The 20094-nt window shown below is 38.5% G+C and overlaps 1 protein-coding gene across 1 annotated transcript in view; it reads left to right on the forward strand.

Annotated features, from left to right (window-relative positions):
• Positions 1 to 8038: 8038 nt before the first annotated feature.
• LOC144960867 (cytoplasmic aconitate hydratase-like) overlaps positions 8039 to 20094 on the forward strand; it is a gene marked incomplete in the record, with an annotated part of 57432 nt that continues 45376 nt past the window's right edge. Inside the window, 6 exon segments of the mRNA XM_078894264.1 lie at positions 8039 to 8088; positions 11414 to 11506; positions 12065 to 12233; positions 13092 to 13229; positions 14935 to 15885; positions 19690 to 19759. Coding sequence (XP_078750390.1) covers positions 8073 to 8088; positions 11414 to 11506; positions 12065 to 12233; positions 13092 to 13229; positions 14935 to 15885; positions 19690 to 19759 — 1437 coding nt within the window.

Consider the following 20094-nt stretch of genomic DNA (forward strand, 5'->3'; position numbering starts at 1 on the left):
AAAAAAAAATCCGCCCCCTTCAGTAATCTCAACGATATTGCCTATTATATTGTGATGTCTATAGACAGTATGCGCTTGGCTAAGAAACTCATAACATTGCCATCCGGAAGCATAAAGGACCAACACACAAAACTATGTGTAGCCATGAACGTTTATAGGCAGGTTAATACAGTTAAGTGAGAATTACTCATAAACGAGGATGGCAAAAAACAATAACAAAGACCCGTGTGACGTAACTTCGAACTATCTATATTAGAGATGACATCCTTGCGCCATGTGCAATCCCTACGTTAGGAGTTATTGGACCTGATGCAGATCGAGGCACCAGATTCTAATGGATGTGCTCACACTACTACAGATAGAATGAAGTTGACGTCACTCGGGCCTTTGTTATTGTTTTGTTTGCCATCCGCGTTTATGAGTAATTCTCACTAAACTGTATTAACCAGACTATAAAAGTTCAAGGTTACACATAGTTTTGTGTGTTGGTCCGTTATACTTCCGGATGGCAATGTTGTGAGCTTCTTAGCCAAGCGCATACTATCTATAGATAGTATGCAGATGACGTCACTCAGGCCTTTGTTATTGTTTTTGCCATCCGCGTTTGTGAGTTGTTCTCACTAAACTGTATTAACCAGACTATAAAAGTTCATGGTTACACAGAGTTTGTGTGTTGGTCCGTTATACTTCCGGATGGCAATGTTGTGAACTCCTTGGCCAAGCGCATTCTATCTATAGACCTACTATAGATAGTATGCAGATGACGTCACTCAGGCCTTTGTTATTGTTTTTGCCATCCGCGTTTGTGAGTTGTTCTCACTAAACTGTGTCAACCAGACTATAAAAGTTCATGGTGACACAGAGTTTGTGTGTTGGTCCGTTATACTTCCGGATGGCAATGTTGTGAACTCCTTGGCCAAGCGCAGATAGTTCGAAGATGACGTCACTCAGGTCTTTGTTATTGCTTTTTGCCATCTGCGTTTATGAGTAATGCTCACTGAACTGTATTAACCTTACTATAAACGTTCATGGATACACACAGTTTTGTGTGTTTGTCCGTTATACTTCCGGATGGCAATGTTATGAGCTTCTTAGCCAAGCGCATACTATCTATATTATGACGATCTATCCGTGACGGAAATTAACCAATAAATTCTTGACCAATCAAAACATGGAATTTGTAACACACCTTCACACGTGCTCGGACAAGCATCGTTGGTTGTTTATAAACAAAACAACGTGACGGAAATTGACCTCTCCCTCCTCCTCCTCTCTCTCTCTCTCTCTCTCTCTCTCTCTCTCTCTCTCTCTCTCTCTCTCTCTCTCTCTCTCTCTCTCTCTCTCTCTCTCCCTCTCTCTCTCCCTCTCTCTCTGATCATTGTTATTGTTTTTATACAGCCAAATGGCAAATGACTTGCTATCACACGATTATCTGAATCGTATTATAAACGTTTAAGTTTTCACTTAGTTTTCTGTGTTGGTTCTATTGATCAAGTAGAAGAACAGTGGGCTTTTTATTAAGACACATACCATCGATAGTAAAACCTGTGTAGTTCGCTATGTTTACCAACCACTGCCATTGTTTACATTATGACGACTGTCCGAGAGGCGTGGTTATCTAATAAGTGTCTAAAGATAGTATGCGCTTGTCGAAGAAGCTCATAACATTGCCATCCGGAAGTATAACGGACCAACACACAAAACTATGTGTAACCATGAACGTTTGTAGTCAGGTTAATACAGTTCAGTGAGCATTACTCATAAACGCGGATGGCAAAAAAAAACAATAACAAAGACCTGAATGACGTCATTTTCGAACTATCTATTGATCAAGTAGTAGAACAGTGGGTTTTTTTTTTTAATTTAGACACATACCATCGATAGTAAAACCTGTGTAGTTTGCTATGTTTACCAACCACTGCCATTGTTTACATTATGACGACTGTTTGAGGGGCGTGGTTATCTAATAAGTGTCTATTGATAGCATGCAGATGACGTCACTCAGGCCTTTGTTATTGTTTTTTTTTTTTGCCATCCGCGTTTATGAGTAATGCTCACTGAACTGTATTAACCTGACTACAAACGTTCATGGATACACAGAGTTTGTGTGTTGGTCCTTTATACTTCCGGATGGCAATGTTGTGAACTCCTTGGCCAAGCGCATTCTATCTATAGATAGTTCGAAGATGACGTCACTCAGGTCTTTGTTATTGTTTTTGCCATCCGCGTTTATGAGTAATGCTCACTAAACTTTATTAACCTGACTATAAACGTTCATGGATACACACGGTTTTGTGTGTTGGTCCGTTGTACTTCCGGATGGCAATGTTATGAGCTTCTTAGACAAGCGCATACTATCTATATTCATTATCACACTCGTGCACGCACCGTTCAACTTGATGCTCTACGATCATGGGCTCTCGAGGTCGAGGCAGGCTAAATCTTTTTTCGGACGTTTTTGTCCTACTTGTACAATATAAAATAAATAATAAATTAAATATAATTCCCCTTATTCATCCCATAGGGGAAATTTTTCTCTCGGGCATATTCCAAGGGAAGACTGGATTAACCCAGGCGTTAGCCGCAGCGCCGCGCCACAAATTGAGCTAGGGAGAAGTGACTTGCTTAACCCTCTCGTTACCACATATTGGAAAATCGTCACATTTGTTACGATGCAACCGTCACTTTTACCATCCAGATTTCATTTCTTGTTGCTATAACTATAATAACTTGACATTCTGTCATAGAGTCCATATTGTCGAACAATATTATGTATAGAACGTTCTTGTCGCTTTTCTGTTTGAGTAAGATAATATGTCTGTTTTAGTGTTGGGTGGGTGTGAAGTTTTGGGGAAAATTTTGAAAATGGCTGGTAAGGAGAGGGTTAAGGCCACACAGCGCAGTGGCCGGTGATCGAACTCGGTACCTTTCTGGTACGAAGCAAAGACCGTAACGCTCTGCTTTGTCTGGCACTGTTTCATATAACTTTTACAAATCTGTATCTTCAATACTCTTCAACAGTCGTAACGTCACTTCCTTCCTAATGACGCATGGTAACTTAGTAACACTGGCTCTAAACTATCGGAACAATGGCGGACGCCCGTATGAAATATTTCTCCGGCGAGCATTAAGGGTATCCAGAGGGGAAAAAAACACATAAATTTGATCATGTTTTGACTTTTACACATTCTGATCACAAGACATATGAAAAGTTCTAGCCAGCATGAAAAATAAAAAGTAATGATTTTCTTTGTTTAGAACCAAGATGGCGACGGTTGCCGGGCGGCGTGACATCAGACTATTGGATCGTATTGGGGCGAAGTGGCCGAGTGGTTAAGGCATTGCACTGTGATCTGGATGACCCGGGTTCGAGCGTGGCCTTTGTAAAGTTATGGCCTGACACTGACCAAAAAATGACGTCAAAATGCCTGTCTTTTGCCACAAAAGAAAAACAAATCGTGAGTTGTATTCAATAGTTCAACCAATGGGATCACTTGTTACCATGAGCACTATTAATGACAACTCACTAGGCGGTGCAAAAACCAAATAATGACGTCAAAATGCCAGTCTTTTTGGGTTTCAGTGTCAGGCTATAACTTAACGATGGCTACGGTTCAAGCCCCGCATCAGACACTTTCGTTTTTTTCCTTGAGCAAGATTATTAACCCCCAATGTGCTCACTTGGACAACATGGGCGATTCCTGTTGACATCAGACATCTTGTTTGATGAGTTATCTATATTCCTTCGTGGAATGCCTAGGCGACGATATCTTATGATGTCGTGGCGCAAAAGACATAATAATAATAATAATGTTTCTTTATATTCAACCGTTGTCAGCTCCTTATCACTTTCATATAGATAGTATGCGCTTGGCTAAGAAGCTCATAACATTGCCATCCGGAAGTATAACGGGCCAACACACAAAACTCTGTGTATCCATGAACGTTTATAGTCGGGTTAATACAGTTCAGTGAGCATTAATCATAAACGCGGATGGCAAAAAACAATAACAAAGACCTGAGTGACGTCATCTTCGAACTATCTATAGATAGAACGAAGTTGACGTCACTGGAGTCTTTGTTATTCTTCTTTTTTTTTTTTTTTTTTTTTTTGCCATCCACGTTTATGAGCAAGTCTCACTTAACTGTATTATCAAGACCATAAATGTTAACGATTACACACAATTTTGTGTATTGGTCCGTTATACTTCCGGATGGCAATGTTGTGAGGTTCCTAGCCAAGCCCATACTGTCTATACGCTTCAACAGTCGTGACGTCACTTCCCTCGTAATCACGCATGGTAACTTAGTAACTGGCTCTAAACTAACGGAACAATGGCGGACGCCCTTATGAAATATTTCTCCGACGAGCATAAAAGCGTATCCAGAGGGGAAAAAACCCATTAAAAATCTGATCATGTTTTGACTTTTACACATTCTGATCACAAGACATATGAAAAGTTCTAGCCAGCATGAAGAATAAAAAGTACCAATTTTCTTTGTTTAGAGCAACGATGGCCGCCGTTGTTGGGCGACGTGACATCAGACTATTGAATTCAATTTACTGCTCACCATTTCAATGAGACTCAAGTTCAATAATATGTGCGTCTATGTGGTCTTGTGGTATGACACTTCCTTTCGGATCGGAAGGTCCTGGGTTCGAGCCTCGCATAGTTGAGCCCTTGAAAAAAGGCTCGTTAGAGAAAGAGAGAGAGAGAGAGAGAGAGAGAGAGAGAGAGAGAGATAGATAGAGAGAGAGAGAAAGAGAGAGAGAGAGAGAGAGAAGACAGGATAGAGAGAGAGAGGGAGAGAGAGAGAGGGAGAGAGAGAAGACAGGATATATATAGAGAGGGAGAGAGAGAGAGAGATAGAGAGAGAGATAGAGAGAGAGAGAGAAAGAGAGAGAGAAGACAGGATAGAGAGAGAGGGAGAGAGAGAGAGGGAGAGAGAAGACAGGATAGAGAGAGAGAGGGAGAGAGAGAGAGAGGGAGAGAGAGAGAGAGAGGACAGGATAGAGAGAGAGGGAGAGGGAGAGAGGAGAGAGGAGAGAGAGAGAGAGAGAGAGAGAGAGAGCAGGATAGAGAGAGAGAGAGAAGACAGGATAGAGAGAGAGAGAGAGAGAGAGAGAGAGAGAAAGAGAGAGAGAGTGAGAGATAGAGAGAGAGAGAGAGAGAGAGAGAGAGAGAGAGACCTTTAAATGTGTCCACTTCAAATCATATCATATATTATATATTTTCAATAGAAAAGAAACGTTAATTCTAAACATTTAGTTGTGTTGATTTTCACAAAGTTGATTCTTCTTTAAACTAGAGCTTTTATATAGCGCAATATCCACTAAACATGCTCAAAGCGCTTTACTCTGACAAAACAGCAACACGTGATATTATAGAACGAGACATGACACCTGTCAGGAGATATAACATTTTTTTTTCAACAGAGACAAGACTGTTAGTCAATAAATTGAACTGGGTCTCCAAAGATACTTTTAAACACTTTATTTACAGGCAAGATTGATTACAAATAAAACATGATGCTTCCTCTTTGACAGTCACCAAAAAGTCCGAACCTGCTCTCTCCGTAGTAATCGTTCTCTCGATTACTCCCGTTCAAAATACACAACAAACACTGTGAACGGCTATGTATTCATTTAATACGTCATTACGGTGAAAGAATGTGAGTAAAGTGCCCTTTCCAAGGACTCAACTTTGCGCCGAGCGCAGTTCGAACCCAGGACCTTCCGATCCGAAAGCGAGTGTCATACCACTTGACCACATAGTGGCTGCACGTATGGTGGCATGCGGAGACCATCTACACTGGTTGAGAAGATGTAGAGTATCAGGTTATTAAAAAATTGAGCTTTTATAAAGCGCAATATCCACTAACTGTGCTCAAAGCGCTTTACAAGGGGCCCCTGGCCAACAGCAACAGTTTACGTTTTGGACGGGACATGACGCCTGTTAGGCGATGTTACAATTTTTTTCGGACAGAGACAACGCTGTTAACGGTCAGGTACTCATTTACACATGAGTACGGTGAGAGAATGTGAGTAAAGGCCCTTCTCCAAGGACTCAACTTTTAGCCGAGCGACCCCGGAATCCAGAACCTTCCGATCCGAAAGCGAGTGTCATACCACCAGACCACATAGCTGCAGTTGTCCATAAGAATAACACAGTCTATAGACAGTATGCGCTTGGCTAAGAAGCTTACAACACTGCCATCAGGAAGTATAACGGATCAACACACAAAAATGTGTAACCCATGAACTTTTATAGTCTGGATAATGCAGTTTAGTGAGGATTACTCATAAACGTTGATGGCGAAAAACAATAACAAAGACCCGAGTGACGTCAACTTCATTCTATCTATAGGTTGACTGGAGGCTTCAGGCGAAGCCATCGTAAAGTTATAGCCTGCCACTGACCAAAAAATGACGTCAAAATGCCAGTCTTTTCGTAGCCATCTTTAACATATTGATAGTATGCGCTTGGCTAAGAAGCTCATAACATTGCCATCCGGAAGTATAACGGACCAACACACAAAACGGTGTGTATCCATGAACGTTTATAGTCGGGTTAATACAGTTCAGTGAGCATTGCTCATAAACAAGGATGGCAAAAAAAAAAACAATAACAAAGACCTGAGTGACGTCATCTGCATACTATCTATAGCCTGACACTAGAACCGTAGCCATCGTTATGTTATAGCCTGACACAGAATCCAAAAGGACTGGCATTTTGATGTCATTATTTGGTTTTTGCACCGCCTAGTGAGTTATCGTTAGTAGAGCTCCCGGAAACAAGTTATTTCATTGGTTGAACTATTGAATACAACTCACGATTTGTTTTCTTTTGTGGCAAAAGACTGGCAGTTTGACGTCATTATTTGGTTTTTGCACCGACCAGTGAGTTGTCGTTAGTATTGCTCATGGAAACAAGTGATCCCATTGTCCAGGTTCTCGTGTCAGGCTATAGATAGTATGCGCTTGGCTAAGAAGCTCACAACATTGCCATCCGGAAGTATAACGGACAACACACAAAACTGTGTGTATCCATAAACGTTTATAGTCGGGTTAATTACAGTTCAGTGAGCATTACTCACAAACGCGGATGGCAAAAACAATAACAAAGACCTGAGTGACGTCATATTCGAACTATCTATATGTTAATGATGGCTACGCTTCAGAAAATAAACTGCGATTGGGTGGATTATAACAATCATTTTTTTTTCTTTGCGCGGCTTTGTGGTCTTGTGGTATGGCACTCGCTTTCGGATCGGAAGGTCATGGGTTCGATCCTCGCCCGGCGCATGGTTGAGTCCTTTGAAAAAGCTCTTTACTCACATTTTATCATTGTACTCAAGTATAAAATGAGTAACTAGCCGTTTACAGCGTTGTCTCTGTCCAAAAAAAAAATAATGTAATATCGCCTAACAGGCCTCATATCTCGTCTTATATGTTAAGTGTTGCTCTTGGCCAGGGATCGTTTGTCAAGCACTTTGAGCACGTTTAGTGCATATTGCTCCATATAAAAGCTCTATATAATATTATTTATTATAATTTTTATTATTGTGTAACAGTTGCCAACACGTGACGGTGAAATAAAACGTTTGTTTATTGAACGCATCTAGCCAGCACAGATTATGGCGTAAATGTACAGTATAATGGAGAAATGACGAAGTCTCGATAATGATGCAGTAATATATCAATAATACATAATTATATTGATCTCACCACCTGCTGCTGCCCGTTGCTTAGGAGAGTGAAATAAGATCCAGTTTTCCCGATATTAATATAAGCCTAGGACAGGCTTATTCTATTTTTAGAACAAGATAAAATATCTATTTCTAATGTATTGTAATCATTTGACGGTGAATTTACTGTGTTTTAAAGTTTATTATTTTCTGGAAAATCCGTGTTTTATTTAATTAAAACCTTTTTTTCTTCGCTTTGTTGCCAGTAGATCTATTTTTTATTTCCTATTTTATTGCTAACAACCATTTCCCACAACCCCCACGTTACTGACACAATCTTTCGTCACGTGATTTTATTGTGATGATTTGAGATAGCATTCGCAATGGCGGCCCAGACAGGTTTGTGTTCTGAAACTAAAAGATTCTTTATACTTCTGGTTACTTCTTATTTTAATAAATTGATATTATAATGTCATTTGTTTGCCTATTCATTTAAGACAGATCCTGTACTGTATGATTTTGAATTCAATATCCCAATTTTTGTCTCCGACACAAGTCGCTCTTTATTATTTCGTCTGCTGATGCTGATTTCTGTACGTGACCATTGTACACTCCTTCATGAACGAAGACCTTTGACCCCAGGAAAAAAAATCGATCGTTAGCCTACCATTTATTTCATGATAATAATAATAATAATTTGCATAGATTTTCTCAGTGGAGAATACATTCATAAGAAGACCTATCTAGATTTATTCTCTTTCATCTCTCTTCTTAAAAATCGATTTTGGACATTTTCTTATTTATTTAGGCGAGGCGAGATGTGAATGGTGAATTTTCACTTTTCACGGCATTTTTCGTGAGCTGAAATTGGAAGGAGAGGGGGTGCAAATAGGCTGGGGGGGGGGGGGGGGGGGGGGATTCTGAAGATAATAATAATAGAGGAAGGGGGTAGAGTAGTATGTAACAGGCTGTTACAGTCAAAATGAATGGGGAAATATGACAAGACAGTTTCACTGATCTTGGGCTTGGGCGCTATCTTTATTATTTTTTTTTTCTGGGGAATACAAATGACGTTAATTGAATTGAATTCGTTTTCAGGCATTAAGTAATGTAAAATTATTTGATGGATACTTTGAATTTGAGGTCTGGAGTTAATTTTTTCACCTAAATCTATAAACTTATTAAAAACTCCAAACTTTATTTGGTCTGGAGTTAAGTTTTTCACCTAAATCTATAAACTCTTATTAAAAACTCCAAACTTTATTTGTATGTATTAGAGATAACAATGACTTCTTCAAGAGTCCTGATTGAGACGCTGCATGGTGAAATAAAATTAGTATTTATAAAGTTAAATTATATAACAAAAATTTGAAGAACATCTATCTGAAATGGCTGTTCCAGGATCTAATGTCAGATCCAAACCCCCGCCCCCCCCCCCCCCCACACACACACAACAACACCCCTTTCTAGCTCAACCTTGTGTCTGATTGTATATGAATAAAGAAATGGCATGGTATTAACGGCTTTCTTTCAAAATATCATATACATAGCTAAAATAACCTGACTCACCTTCTAGAAAATTCTGAGATATCTAGTACTAGTACTCTATTGTTTAAGATATTGTTTTTTTTTTTTTTTGTTGTTTTTTTTTTTTTTTTGTTGTTTTTTTTTTTTTAAGTTTAAGCAATTCTCTATGGTAAAGGGTCATTTTAATTCTGATCCGCAATTGTGGAAGAGTGGCCAGGGCCAGTTAAACAATAGCTTGAAGAAATATGCAAATGAAAAAGAAATGTCCTATGTCATTACCATTCCTGTTTCTGTTAACTCTTAAGTTACAATCATCACATTTTTCTCAGTTTGCATTCCACTTATTTTGACTATGACGGATTTTTGTTGTTGCTTTATATATATATATATATATATGAAGAGTGGGGGTCCCTTATAGTTCAGTTGGTAGAGCACTCGCTTCACATGCAAATGAATCAAGATCGATCCTGGGTGCAGTCCAGATTTTTTTCTGCCCCCTCCTTCTGTCCATCCAGCAGTGAAAGTGAATGTGTAGCTGAGTCTGTTATATTTGGCAGAAAGTACTTTGTGATAGACTAGTGTCCCATCCAAAGGAAAGTCAGCAATTGCTATTGTTCATTTCATGCTATAGAAACCGTGATAACCCACCGACTCTATCGGGCTAATAATAGTAAATAGCTCTGATGGACTACTTTTTTTTTTCTATATGAAGAGTCCATTGCTGGATAATGTGAGATCTGCTTTGTCAATCTGGTATCACGTCAGAATAAATTGGATGAAATCAAATGAATTGAAAGTCACAATGATCGGATCTAGGAATTTTTCTAAAAGCTGAATCTGAATATACTTCTAATGTCCACCTTTTCTCATGAAGATTTTAACATGAACAATAACATTTTGAAATGAAAATTCACCAGTGATCTAGGAGCTCTGTAGGGAGGCTTAACACTCTTGAGGTCATATGAATGGAAAATTTGGACAAATTTGTCTGATTTTCAATCACGGTGAAATCAGGAGAGTTAAAAAAAAAAATATGAAAACTGGCTCTCCTCAATGAGGGCAAAAATTTTATTTCATATTTCATAAGTTATTCTTGAAATTCAGTTTTAAGATTTAACCCTCTCCTTACCACCTGCAACAAAATTGTCACATTTGTTACGACACAATATATGTTTTTCTTTTATTCAGATTTATTTTGTACATTACAAACTTTGAAGAATGATCTTTGTTTAATTAGGAAGAACACATAGTTGTTTTGTAGAGAGATTGTTTGAGTTTAAAAAAATCAATTTTTCTGCTGGGTAAGCCTCCCATTTTGGGAAAATACTGAAAATGATCGGTAAGGAGAGAGTTAAGCATCAGATTTTGTCCCTTTTTGTGGTCTTGTCGGATGACACTCATCTTTGGATCTATAGGTCCCTGGTTCGGGTCTCGCTCTTGGTAGCGCAAAATTGAGTCTTTGGAAAAGTTCATTTTGTGCACACATTCTCTCATCATATTCTGGTATAAAACGAGTACCGGGCGGGTAACAGCTTTGTCTCAGTCCAAAAAAAAAAATTTGTAGTCAGGTCCTACATGTAAAGTGTTGCTGCTGGCTTGGGACCTCTTGTAATGCGCTTGCTTTAAGCAAAATATGCGAATATTTCGCTTTAGAAAAGCTCGTTTCATCCCAAAATTATGTAGTAGTCCTTCAGAGCCATTGGAGCTGGAGTTTATCCCAGTTTATATAGCATGAAACAGACAATAGCAGTTGCTTACTATCCTTGGGATAGGACGCTAGTCTATTGCAAAGTACTTTCCCCCAAATCTAACAGACCCAGCTACCCATTCACTGCTGGGTGGATAGTGTGGGGGGGGGGGAGTTCAGAAAAAAAAATCTTGATGGCACCCCCGGGATCGATCTCTGTCCCTCTGTGTGTGAATCTGGTACTCTACCGACTGAGCTATCAGGTCCCCCATCCCAAAATTATACAGTGTTTATATGGTTGGTCACGTATTTGACATTATATGCTTTTTTTATTTTTTTATCTCTAAATCTAAATCTTAAGAGGTGACTCTCGGTGCAAAGTTTTCAAAGGCTGGAAAATTTGAGGCTGTGAACTTTCATCATCTAATCTAACTAGTCATCCAATCATCCATGATTCCAACTCCTACTTGACCTATTTGATGCGTTATTTATCTTTCCCTCTATCACCAGATAATCCATACTCGTCCAGCTCTAAGCAGTTAGAGGTCGGAGGTCAACAGTTCACCTACTTTGACATAGGTCAGCTCGGTGGAGAAAAGCTAGGTAAGTTACCAGTTGAGGTCATTGCGTCATTACTAGCATATGATTAGATAACTCAGTATATTAGTACCATACAATTATAGTGGAAATTTTCTTTTGAATTTCGAGTTGTCATACCCTTACATAAGCGGCTATGTGGTCTAGTGGTATGACACTTGCTTTCGGATCAGAAGGTCCTGAGTTCGAGCCTTGCTCAGCACATAGTTGAGTCGTTGGAAAAGGCTCTTTACTAACATTCTCTCACCGTACTCAGGTGTTAAATGAGTACCTGGCTGTTAAACAGCGTTGTCTCTGTCGGAAAATAAATTGTAATATCGCCGAACAGGCGTCATGTCTCGTTCTACATGTTACATGTTGCTGTTGGCCAGGGACTCCTTGTAAAGTGCTTTGAGCACATAAGTGGGTATTGTGCTATATAAAAAGCTCATGTCTAAGAGCTCATGTTTAAATAGTCATTGTTTTTAGAAGTTAAAAAAAGTCTTACATGTTTTCTCCCCCCCCCCCCCCCCCCCCCCCCCCCCCCCCTGCCCCTTCCCTCCCTATTCACTACCCCACTTCCAGCCCGCTTGCCCTACTCCGTGAGGGTGTTGCTAGAATCGGCAGTGCGTAACTGCGACAACTTTCACGTGCGTAAAGAGGATGTGACACGCATTCTGGAGTGGGAGACCACCAGGTCCCAGCAAGTGGAGATTCCTTTCCGTCCTGCTCGTGTCATCCTGCAAGATTTCACGTAAGTAACAATAAAAAGACAAAAAACAAAAAACAAAACAGTACTGTCTACTATTATAAAACATTCATAGAATTCGTAGTACGGCTATATAAATTATTATTATTATTATTATTATTATTATTATTATTATTATTATTATTATTATTATTATTATTATTATTATTATTGTTATTATTATTATTATTATTATTATTATTATTATTATTATTATTATTATTATTATTATTATTATTATTATTATTATTGTTATGGTTATTATTATTATTATGTGGTCTTGTATGACACTCGCTTTCTGACCGGAAGGTTTGAGTCTTGCTCGGGACATTCTCTCAGGTGTAAAATGAGTACCTGGTTGTTAACAGCATTGTCTCAGTCCGAAAAAAAATTTGTAATTTATCGGCTAACAGGCGTCATGCCACGTCTTACGTGTTAAGTGTTGCTGTTGGCCAGGGACCCCTTATAAAGTGCTTTGAGCACTGTTTAGTGGATATTGTGCTGTATAAAAGCTCTATTTATTTATTTTCTTTTGGGGGCTCCATTATTAAAATTTCATGAGTATCTCTAAGTCATATTTATTTATTTATTTACTTGCTTTTAAATATTTAAATATTTATATATTAATTAAATAATTAATTTATTTATTCACTTAAAAAAAAAAATGTTTTATATTTATTTATTTTCTTTTCTTCTGTCTTTCTTTCTTTCTTTCTTTCTTTCTTTATTTCTTTCTTAAATGTAATTGTTTATTTACTTATTTCTTTATTTATTAAGTTATATTATGATTCTCATTCTCTATAGAGTCTTGCATACCAATAATATCTCACAAAAATATTTATTTGTTTGTTTGTTTACTGACAGGGGTGTTCCAGCTGTGGTTGACTTTGCGGCCATGAGAGATGCGGTCAAGAGACTCGGCGGTGACCCTGACAAAATTAACCCTGTGTGTCCAACTGACCTGGTCATTGATCACTCAGTGCAGGTGGATGTTTCCAGAAGGTGGGGAAAAAATATTTTTTTACATACAGCCAGACTTGATATTCCAACCACCTGCAAAAGTTAGCCCCCTAGTTTTGGATAGACCATAATTTTTTTTCCCTCGTTTTTTTTTTCTCTTTGGGATAGACAAATAAAGTCGGTTTGTTTGAATATTTCTCTTTAGATCACAAAGGATTTAAAAAAAAAAATTTGACAACAATATCTTGCTCAAAGCATAAATAATATATACTGGGTGTTTCAAACTTAACTCGCTCAATCCTTGAGATTTTTGCTACTTTTCAAAATGGGAAAAAATGCATTAAAAATGAGCATGTACATAGATAATTATATTCATAACTACCTTTAACATGCGAAAACTAAAAACATTAGCTTTGATACTATGCCTATAATTTGTCTCAGAAAAACGTAATAAATAGGCATGGGGTAAAAGTAACCCGGGTAACCTACGGATATAGTCGGTGTTAGGGTTTGAGTGAGTTAATGTCCTTGTTGAGACCTAGACCTGCTAATTATTAGAAATTCTGTAATCTTTAAAAGTTACGATTCAATCAATTATTCAATTATTATTAATTGTTTAAATATTTTTTTTACTGATGCATCAGACAAAGAAATTCAAACAATCACAGCCTATCTATCAGTCTTTGATTTTCAATACCCAGCTGTAAGCAAAAAGCTGGAGATATTTGCTATTTACCTGTGTGGTTGCCATAGCAAGTTGGGCTTATTTATTATGTGTCATTGTTGACTACTATTCCTTTATGTATTAAAAAAAATATTAATATTTTATCGTTCAAATCTTGTGCTTTTGCTCGTACAAACTTACTTGTTGTTTCACATGTTGTTGTCTCCCCTCTGCAGTTGCACACTTCTTCAACATTACCTTTTTCAGACTTGCCACGTATACAGATTTATTTGGTCTTTCACATAGGGGGGGGGGGGGGGGGGGGGGGGGGGGGGGGGGGCAGGCAAATTCAAATTTTTATCTCCGCATTTGGATTATAGATTACAATTAGAGAAACTGTGATTATTTCACTCAGAAATGAGTGACCAAAAATGAACTGCATAACAAAAGTTCTAATGCATATTGGATTTTTTCTTTATTTCTTCAAATTCTGTATTTGTTACAGATTTTTTGTTAGCCTGTGGCAGGTCTGAATTATCTCTTCCTTTTTTTTTTTTATTAAAAAAAAAAAAAAAAATGATCCAGGGGAATCGTTCTTGTGTCTGCCCATATAGACTCACAGAATGGCCTCCAAGTGCGATCTGACAGAAAAGTGGCCATTTTTTGTTTTGGATACGTTTGATTCCATCTTTTGACTCAAGAATATTTAAATTTAACAAAGTTGAAATAAATCTTTGGATTTGATAATCTTCGAGACAGAATTGCTCTTGGAAGAAAGGAGAAAATGAAAGTGTATTATTTTATTCAAGATGAACTGAAAACTTTCACATTTTCTACCATTTGAAATTTCTCTTGAAATCAGCATGTCAACATGGGTTTATCATAATGCTTTCATTTCTTTCAAAGACAAAATGCATTATAACAAATTTACTCATTTTAACATGTGTAAATTACCTGCTTATATATGAATTTATTACTTTGAATGATAACGTATTAAAAAGTGGCCACTGTCTAACAAATTTATCTATTTTTTCTCTTCCCCCCCCCCTTTTTTTTTTCTCTCTCGTTATTTTGTCTATATAGTTCCCTCGCATCGTCTTTCAAACCAATGAATTTCACAAGGACACCCAATCCAGGTGGTGGAGGGAGGGGCTCCTCCTCGTCCAACAAATTCCCGTCAAGACAGTCGCCGGCTTCAGTAAAACCAACAGCCTCCACTGTGTCACTATTATCATCATCATCATCATCTTCATCTGTCGGCTTATCTACTCCAGGCTCAGCATCTCTAGCCGATGCGACAAGATCAAAATCATCAAGCAGTGGAGAAAGGGACTCCTCGTCCAACAATGTCCTTTCAAAACCGTTGTTGGGTTCAGTAAATCCTACAGCATCCTCTGTGCCATCGTCATCGTCATCGGTTGTTGCATTTCCTCCAGGGTCAGCGTCTGCAGCCGATGCGACAAGATCAGAATCATTACCCGGAGGAACTGGCGGTAAAGCAGCTCCTTGGAGATCTTCAACAGTTGCTAAAAAAATGGCTGCCGCAGCTGCTGCTAATCGGAATGCTGCAGAGTTAAAAAGTGGCAACCAGTTGGATAACAGTCACGATCGTGGTTGTACTAGAGGTGTAAAAGATCTAGAAAATTCTGCTGCTTTATCGTCAAATATATCCTCATCCTCTCCACAGTCATCCAAGTTGACATCCACCCGACAATCAAATTCAATGCCATCGGCAATTTCATCGAAATTGTCTTCGATGTCTGTAGGATTGTGTGGTCATTCCTCAAATCGTTCGTCATCTACAAAATCATCATCATCATCATCATCGTCATCATCAAGAGTTACAGCATCCTTCTTGTCTTCAACATCGTCGTCTGCTAATATACCAATATCCCAGCAATCATCGTCATCCATCACGTCATCTTCATCGTCATCGTCGTCGTCGTCATCATTTCCATCGTGTTGCCTTTGCTCTCATTCCAGTTTTCCAGTTTTGACCTCGGAGTGTCCCTTCCATCTTCTGCCTACCGAAGGGTATGGTATTCCCATGCACTCAGCAGAACCCAATATTTGCAACTGCAGACATGTCTTGTCTAAATTTTATTTTTAAATCTTTTTTTTTCTTCTTTCTTTTTTTTTTTTCTAGTTCCCTTTTTCTTTCTTTAATTTTTTTTTTTCTAGTTCCCTTTTTCTTTCTTTAAATTTTTTTTTTTCTAGTTCCCTTTTTCTTTCTCTCTTTCTTTTAATTTTATTTTCTAGTTCCCTTTCTCTTTCTTTTTTCTTCTGTTTGTTGAGTGGTATGGCTTCGAGTCCTACTGTGGGCTGTAGAAAGTTGAGTCCTTGGAAAAGACTTCTTTACTCACATTTTCTCACCATACAGGGTTGCCTCGTATAGTAGTAAGGGGCGTCTATAATTTTTTTTTTAAAAAGGTGTTATATCGCCAAACTGGCATCATGTTTTATCCTACATGTTTAATGAATGTCACTGTTGGCTTGTGGGGACTTTTTGTGCGGTTATGTGGTCTAGTGGTATGACACTTGCTTTCGGATCGGAAGGTCCTGGATTCGAGCCTCGCGCTCGGTGCATAGTTGAGTCCTTGGAAAAGGCTCTTTACTCACATTCTCTCATCGTACTCAGGTGTAAAATGAGTACCTGGCCGTCAACAGCGTTGTCTCTGTCGGAAAAAAAATTTGTAATATTGCCTAGCAGGCGTTATGTCTCGTTCTACATGTTATGTGTTGCTGTTGGTCAGCGTTTTGAGCACATTTAGTGGATATTGCGCTATATAAAAGCTCAAGTTAGTTAGTTAATGTGTTATGAAAGCACACGTAGTGGATAAAATGCTTTATTTACATAAGCTCGTACTTTTTCTTCTTCTTTTCTATTCTATTGTTTTCATTTCACACCTTGACTAAAAGTATTATGTAACTTTTATACCAAATTGATTAAAGAAACCCAAAAGAAAAATTTGCTTATTATTTGTGACTGACCATCTTGTTATGATATTGTGTAGACGTAAGCTGGATGCTGAAAATGAATGATGACATAGCAGCCTACTACTGTCCTGATAAAACCGGGACTGGTTTTGTTTGGTATTTTTGTTCTGTTTTGAAGCCTGTTTATATTATTTTTTGTTTATATTACTTTTCGTTATTTTTGTTATGAGTTGCAAAAAGTTTTCAATCCGGGTCATTTTTAAAGTTCATCCCGACACAGCAGATTGACACACTTCTGACACACTTGTGACACACTTGGTCACCTATCATATACAGGGCTGAGAATCTTCCGCCTAAAGGCGGATTTCCGCCTAAATGGTAGTTTATCTCCGCCCATCCCATCACATTTCCTCCTTTTTCAAATTTGCCATGTCAAACATTTTCCTCAAAACCACAAAATCACCATTATGTCTTATGTCATATTTTGACACCTGTGCTCAGTCTCGTGAAATTTGGTGACGGTCCCGTTTTTATGACGTTGGGCCAGACAGTATGGCACCAGGTGTCACAATTAACACAGAAGACCAGTAGTGTTCTTTGATTAGTTGATGGTGGAAGGGGATGGACAAGTGGGTCTGGATTTTTTTACCCTGTTGTAGGTACCTATTGCCTTTTTAATCTCTCTCTCTCTCTCTCTCTCTCTCTCTCTCTCTCTCTCTCTCTCTCTCTCTCTCTCTCTCTCTCTCATCTCTCTCCCTCTCTCCTCTCTCTCTCCCCCCCCCCCCCCCCCCCCCTTTTGCCTTTCTTTCTATTTCTCTTTTCTTTTTTATTATTTTTTTTTTTGATATAGAATTTAAAAGGTCAATACATGTTATTCTGGTAAAGAAGTCTCTCCTCCCGCCCCCCCCCCCCCCCCCCCCCCCCCCCCCAATCTCTCTCTCTTTCTTTTGCAACTATCCATTAAATCATCTGGTATATAGAGATGATATATTAGAACAATGCAATGGCGATTGGCTTAGTTTAATCTTTTTTCTTTTTACCTTTGGACTATGGCTTTAAATTTGAGAGATTCTTGGGTTGTATTTATAAGCTGAATAACTACTAGGTTTCTTTGCTTGTGTTTGATCGATAGACTGAGCGATTTTCTTCCTTTTTGACAAATTGCTATTATCATCACTGAATAAAAAAAAACACTCACCAAAACCACTACATCAACATCTCTACCACCGCTACTATTACAATCACCACCACATCATTATCCCTACCACCACTACTACTACAAATAGCACCACATCATCCCTACCACCACTACTACTACAACTACCACCACATCATCAACCCTACTACCACTACTACAACCACCATCATATCATCATCCCCGCCACCACTACTACTACAATCACCACCACATCATCATCCCCACCACCACTACCACATCACCCCTACCACCACCACACCATCATCCCTAGCACCACTACCACAACTACCACCACATCATCATTCCTACCACAACTACTACTACAACCACCACCACTTCATCAACCCTACTACCACTACTTCAACCACCACCACATCATCATCCCTACCACCACTACTATTACCACCACCATCACACCATCATCCCTACCACCACTACTACTACAACCACCACCACACCATCATCCCTACCATCTCTACTACTACAACCACCACCTCATCATCATCCCTACCACTACTACAACCGCCATCCCTACCACCACCACTACTACAACCACCACCAAACCATCATCCCTACCACCACTACTACTACAACCACCACAACATCATCCCTGCCACCATTACTACTACAACTACCTCCACATCATCATTCCTACCACAGCTACTAAAACCACCACCACACAATCATCCATACTACTACTACAATCACAACCTCATCATCCCTTCCACTGTTATTACTACAACCACCATCATCCCTGCTACAACCACAGAATGTTGTAATTACACTTTCAACTTTTGAAATACCACCGAATTGTGTCAGAAATTGCTGCAAGACAAATTTTGGATCACATCTCAGTAAATTTTAGTGAAATTCAAATTTATAGGTTATGGTCGCATGAATGGGTCATGATCTTCACTATGAAAAATTTCCTCCTTTTTTGTGACCAGTCATTCTCACCCCTGCATATAATCACACATACGCCATTGGGTGTGATCCTTTGACCTCCCATAGTGGGCAGGGGGGTACATACTGTGTCTTCTATCCCCTTATATCTGTTTTCCAACATGCTTTCTGTCTTTGTCTTGGCATGAGATTACTTGGTTTTGTCCTGGCGAATGGACAAGCTGAGTCCTGGCTGGGAGGGAAACAGTCAAATGCATAGTTATTGTTTTGGGAAATGATATTTTATTCCTTGTAAATCATCTCTCTGTTATGTATTACTATATTTGTTATTTTGAATGTATAATGTAAGCGTTTGAGTGTATTCCTCTTTGTTGGATTTTGTGCTTGTGTCCTGATGAGACTTATAGGTGATCTCAAACTAAGTACATTGGTGGTTTGCTCTTGTAATCTACATCTGATCCCTATTTGAGTTCCCAGTTCCCCTATGTCTTACTTTTTCTTGGGTGCTTTATTTGTAATTCTAGAACTTTTTTGACTATCCCATTTTCTTCCTTTTTACTGGCGCTGATATAACCTAAAAATGTGTTGCAAGCGTCGTAAAACCCTTAAAAACAAAAACAAACAAACAAAAACAAACAAAAAAACAAAAACTAATTGTCGAAAGGACCTTAAAACCCTTAAAACAAACAAACAAACAAACAAACACATGATACCCCGTCATTGAGTTTCAAGAAGTCTCCAATGTTTGTTCATCTTATTATTCCCCCCCCCCCCCCCCTCTCTTTATCTGTTAATTGTAGTGGTGATGCCCTGGAAAAGAATCAAGAACTGGAGTTTGAGAGGAATAAAGAAAGATTTGTCTTTTTGAAGGTAAGAAAAAAAAGGGGAGGGGTAGGAGAGTTTCGTATTTTAGAATTTTTGATATAAACATTTAACGTCATCCATTACCATGGATTTACTATGTGCTTCGCAATGCATCATTTATTCCCCCCAACAGGCCACTTAGAACCTAAATTTCCATTTCTTACAGTACAAGTTGTCCTTTAGGCGTGTTTTATGTACTAGCAATCTTGAGAAATTATGAGCTTTTTATATTGTGCAATATCTAATTTTTCATTAAAAAAAAAAAAAAAAATCTTATCAAACTTTTAATAGCTTTAACTCTCTCCTCGCCAGCTATTTTCCGAACATTTCCCGAAAACGTC

The sequence above is a fragment of the Berghia stephanieae genome, chromosome 15, assembly GCF_034508935.2.
Source record: "Berghia stephanieae isolate SIO BIC M18660-M18661 chromosome 15, UCSD_Bste_1.3, whole genome shotgun sequence".
NCBI lineage: Eukaryota > Metazoa > Mollusca > Gastropoda > Nudibranchia > Aeolidiidae > Berghia > Berghia stephanieae.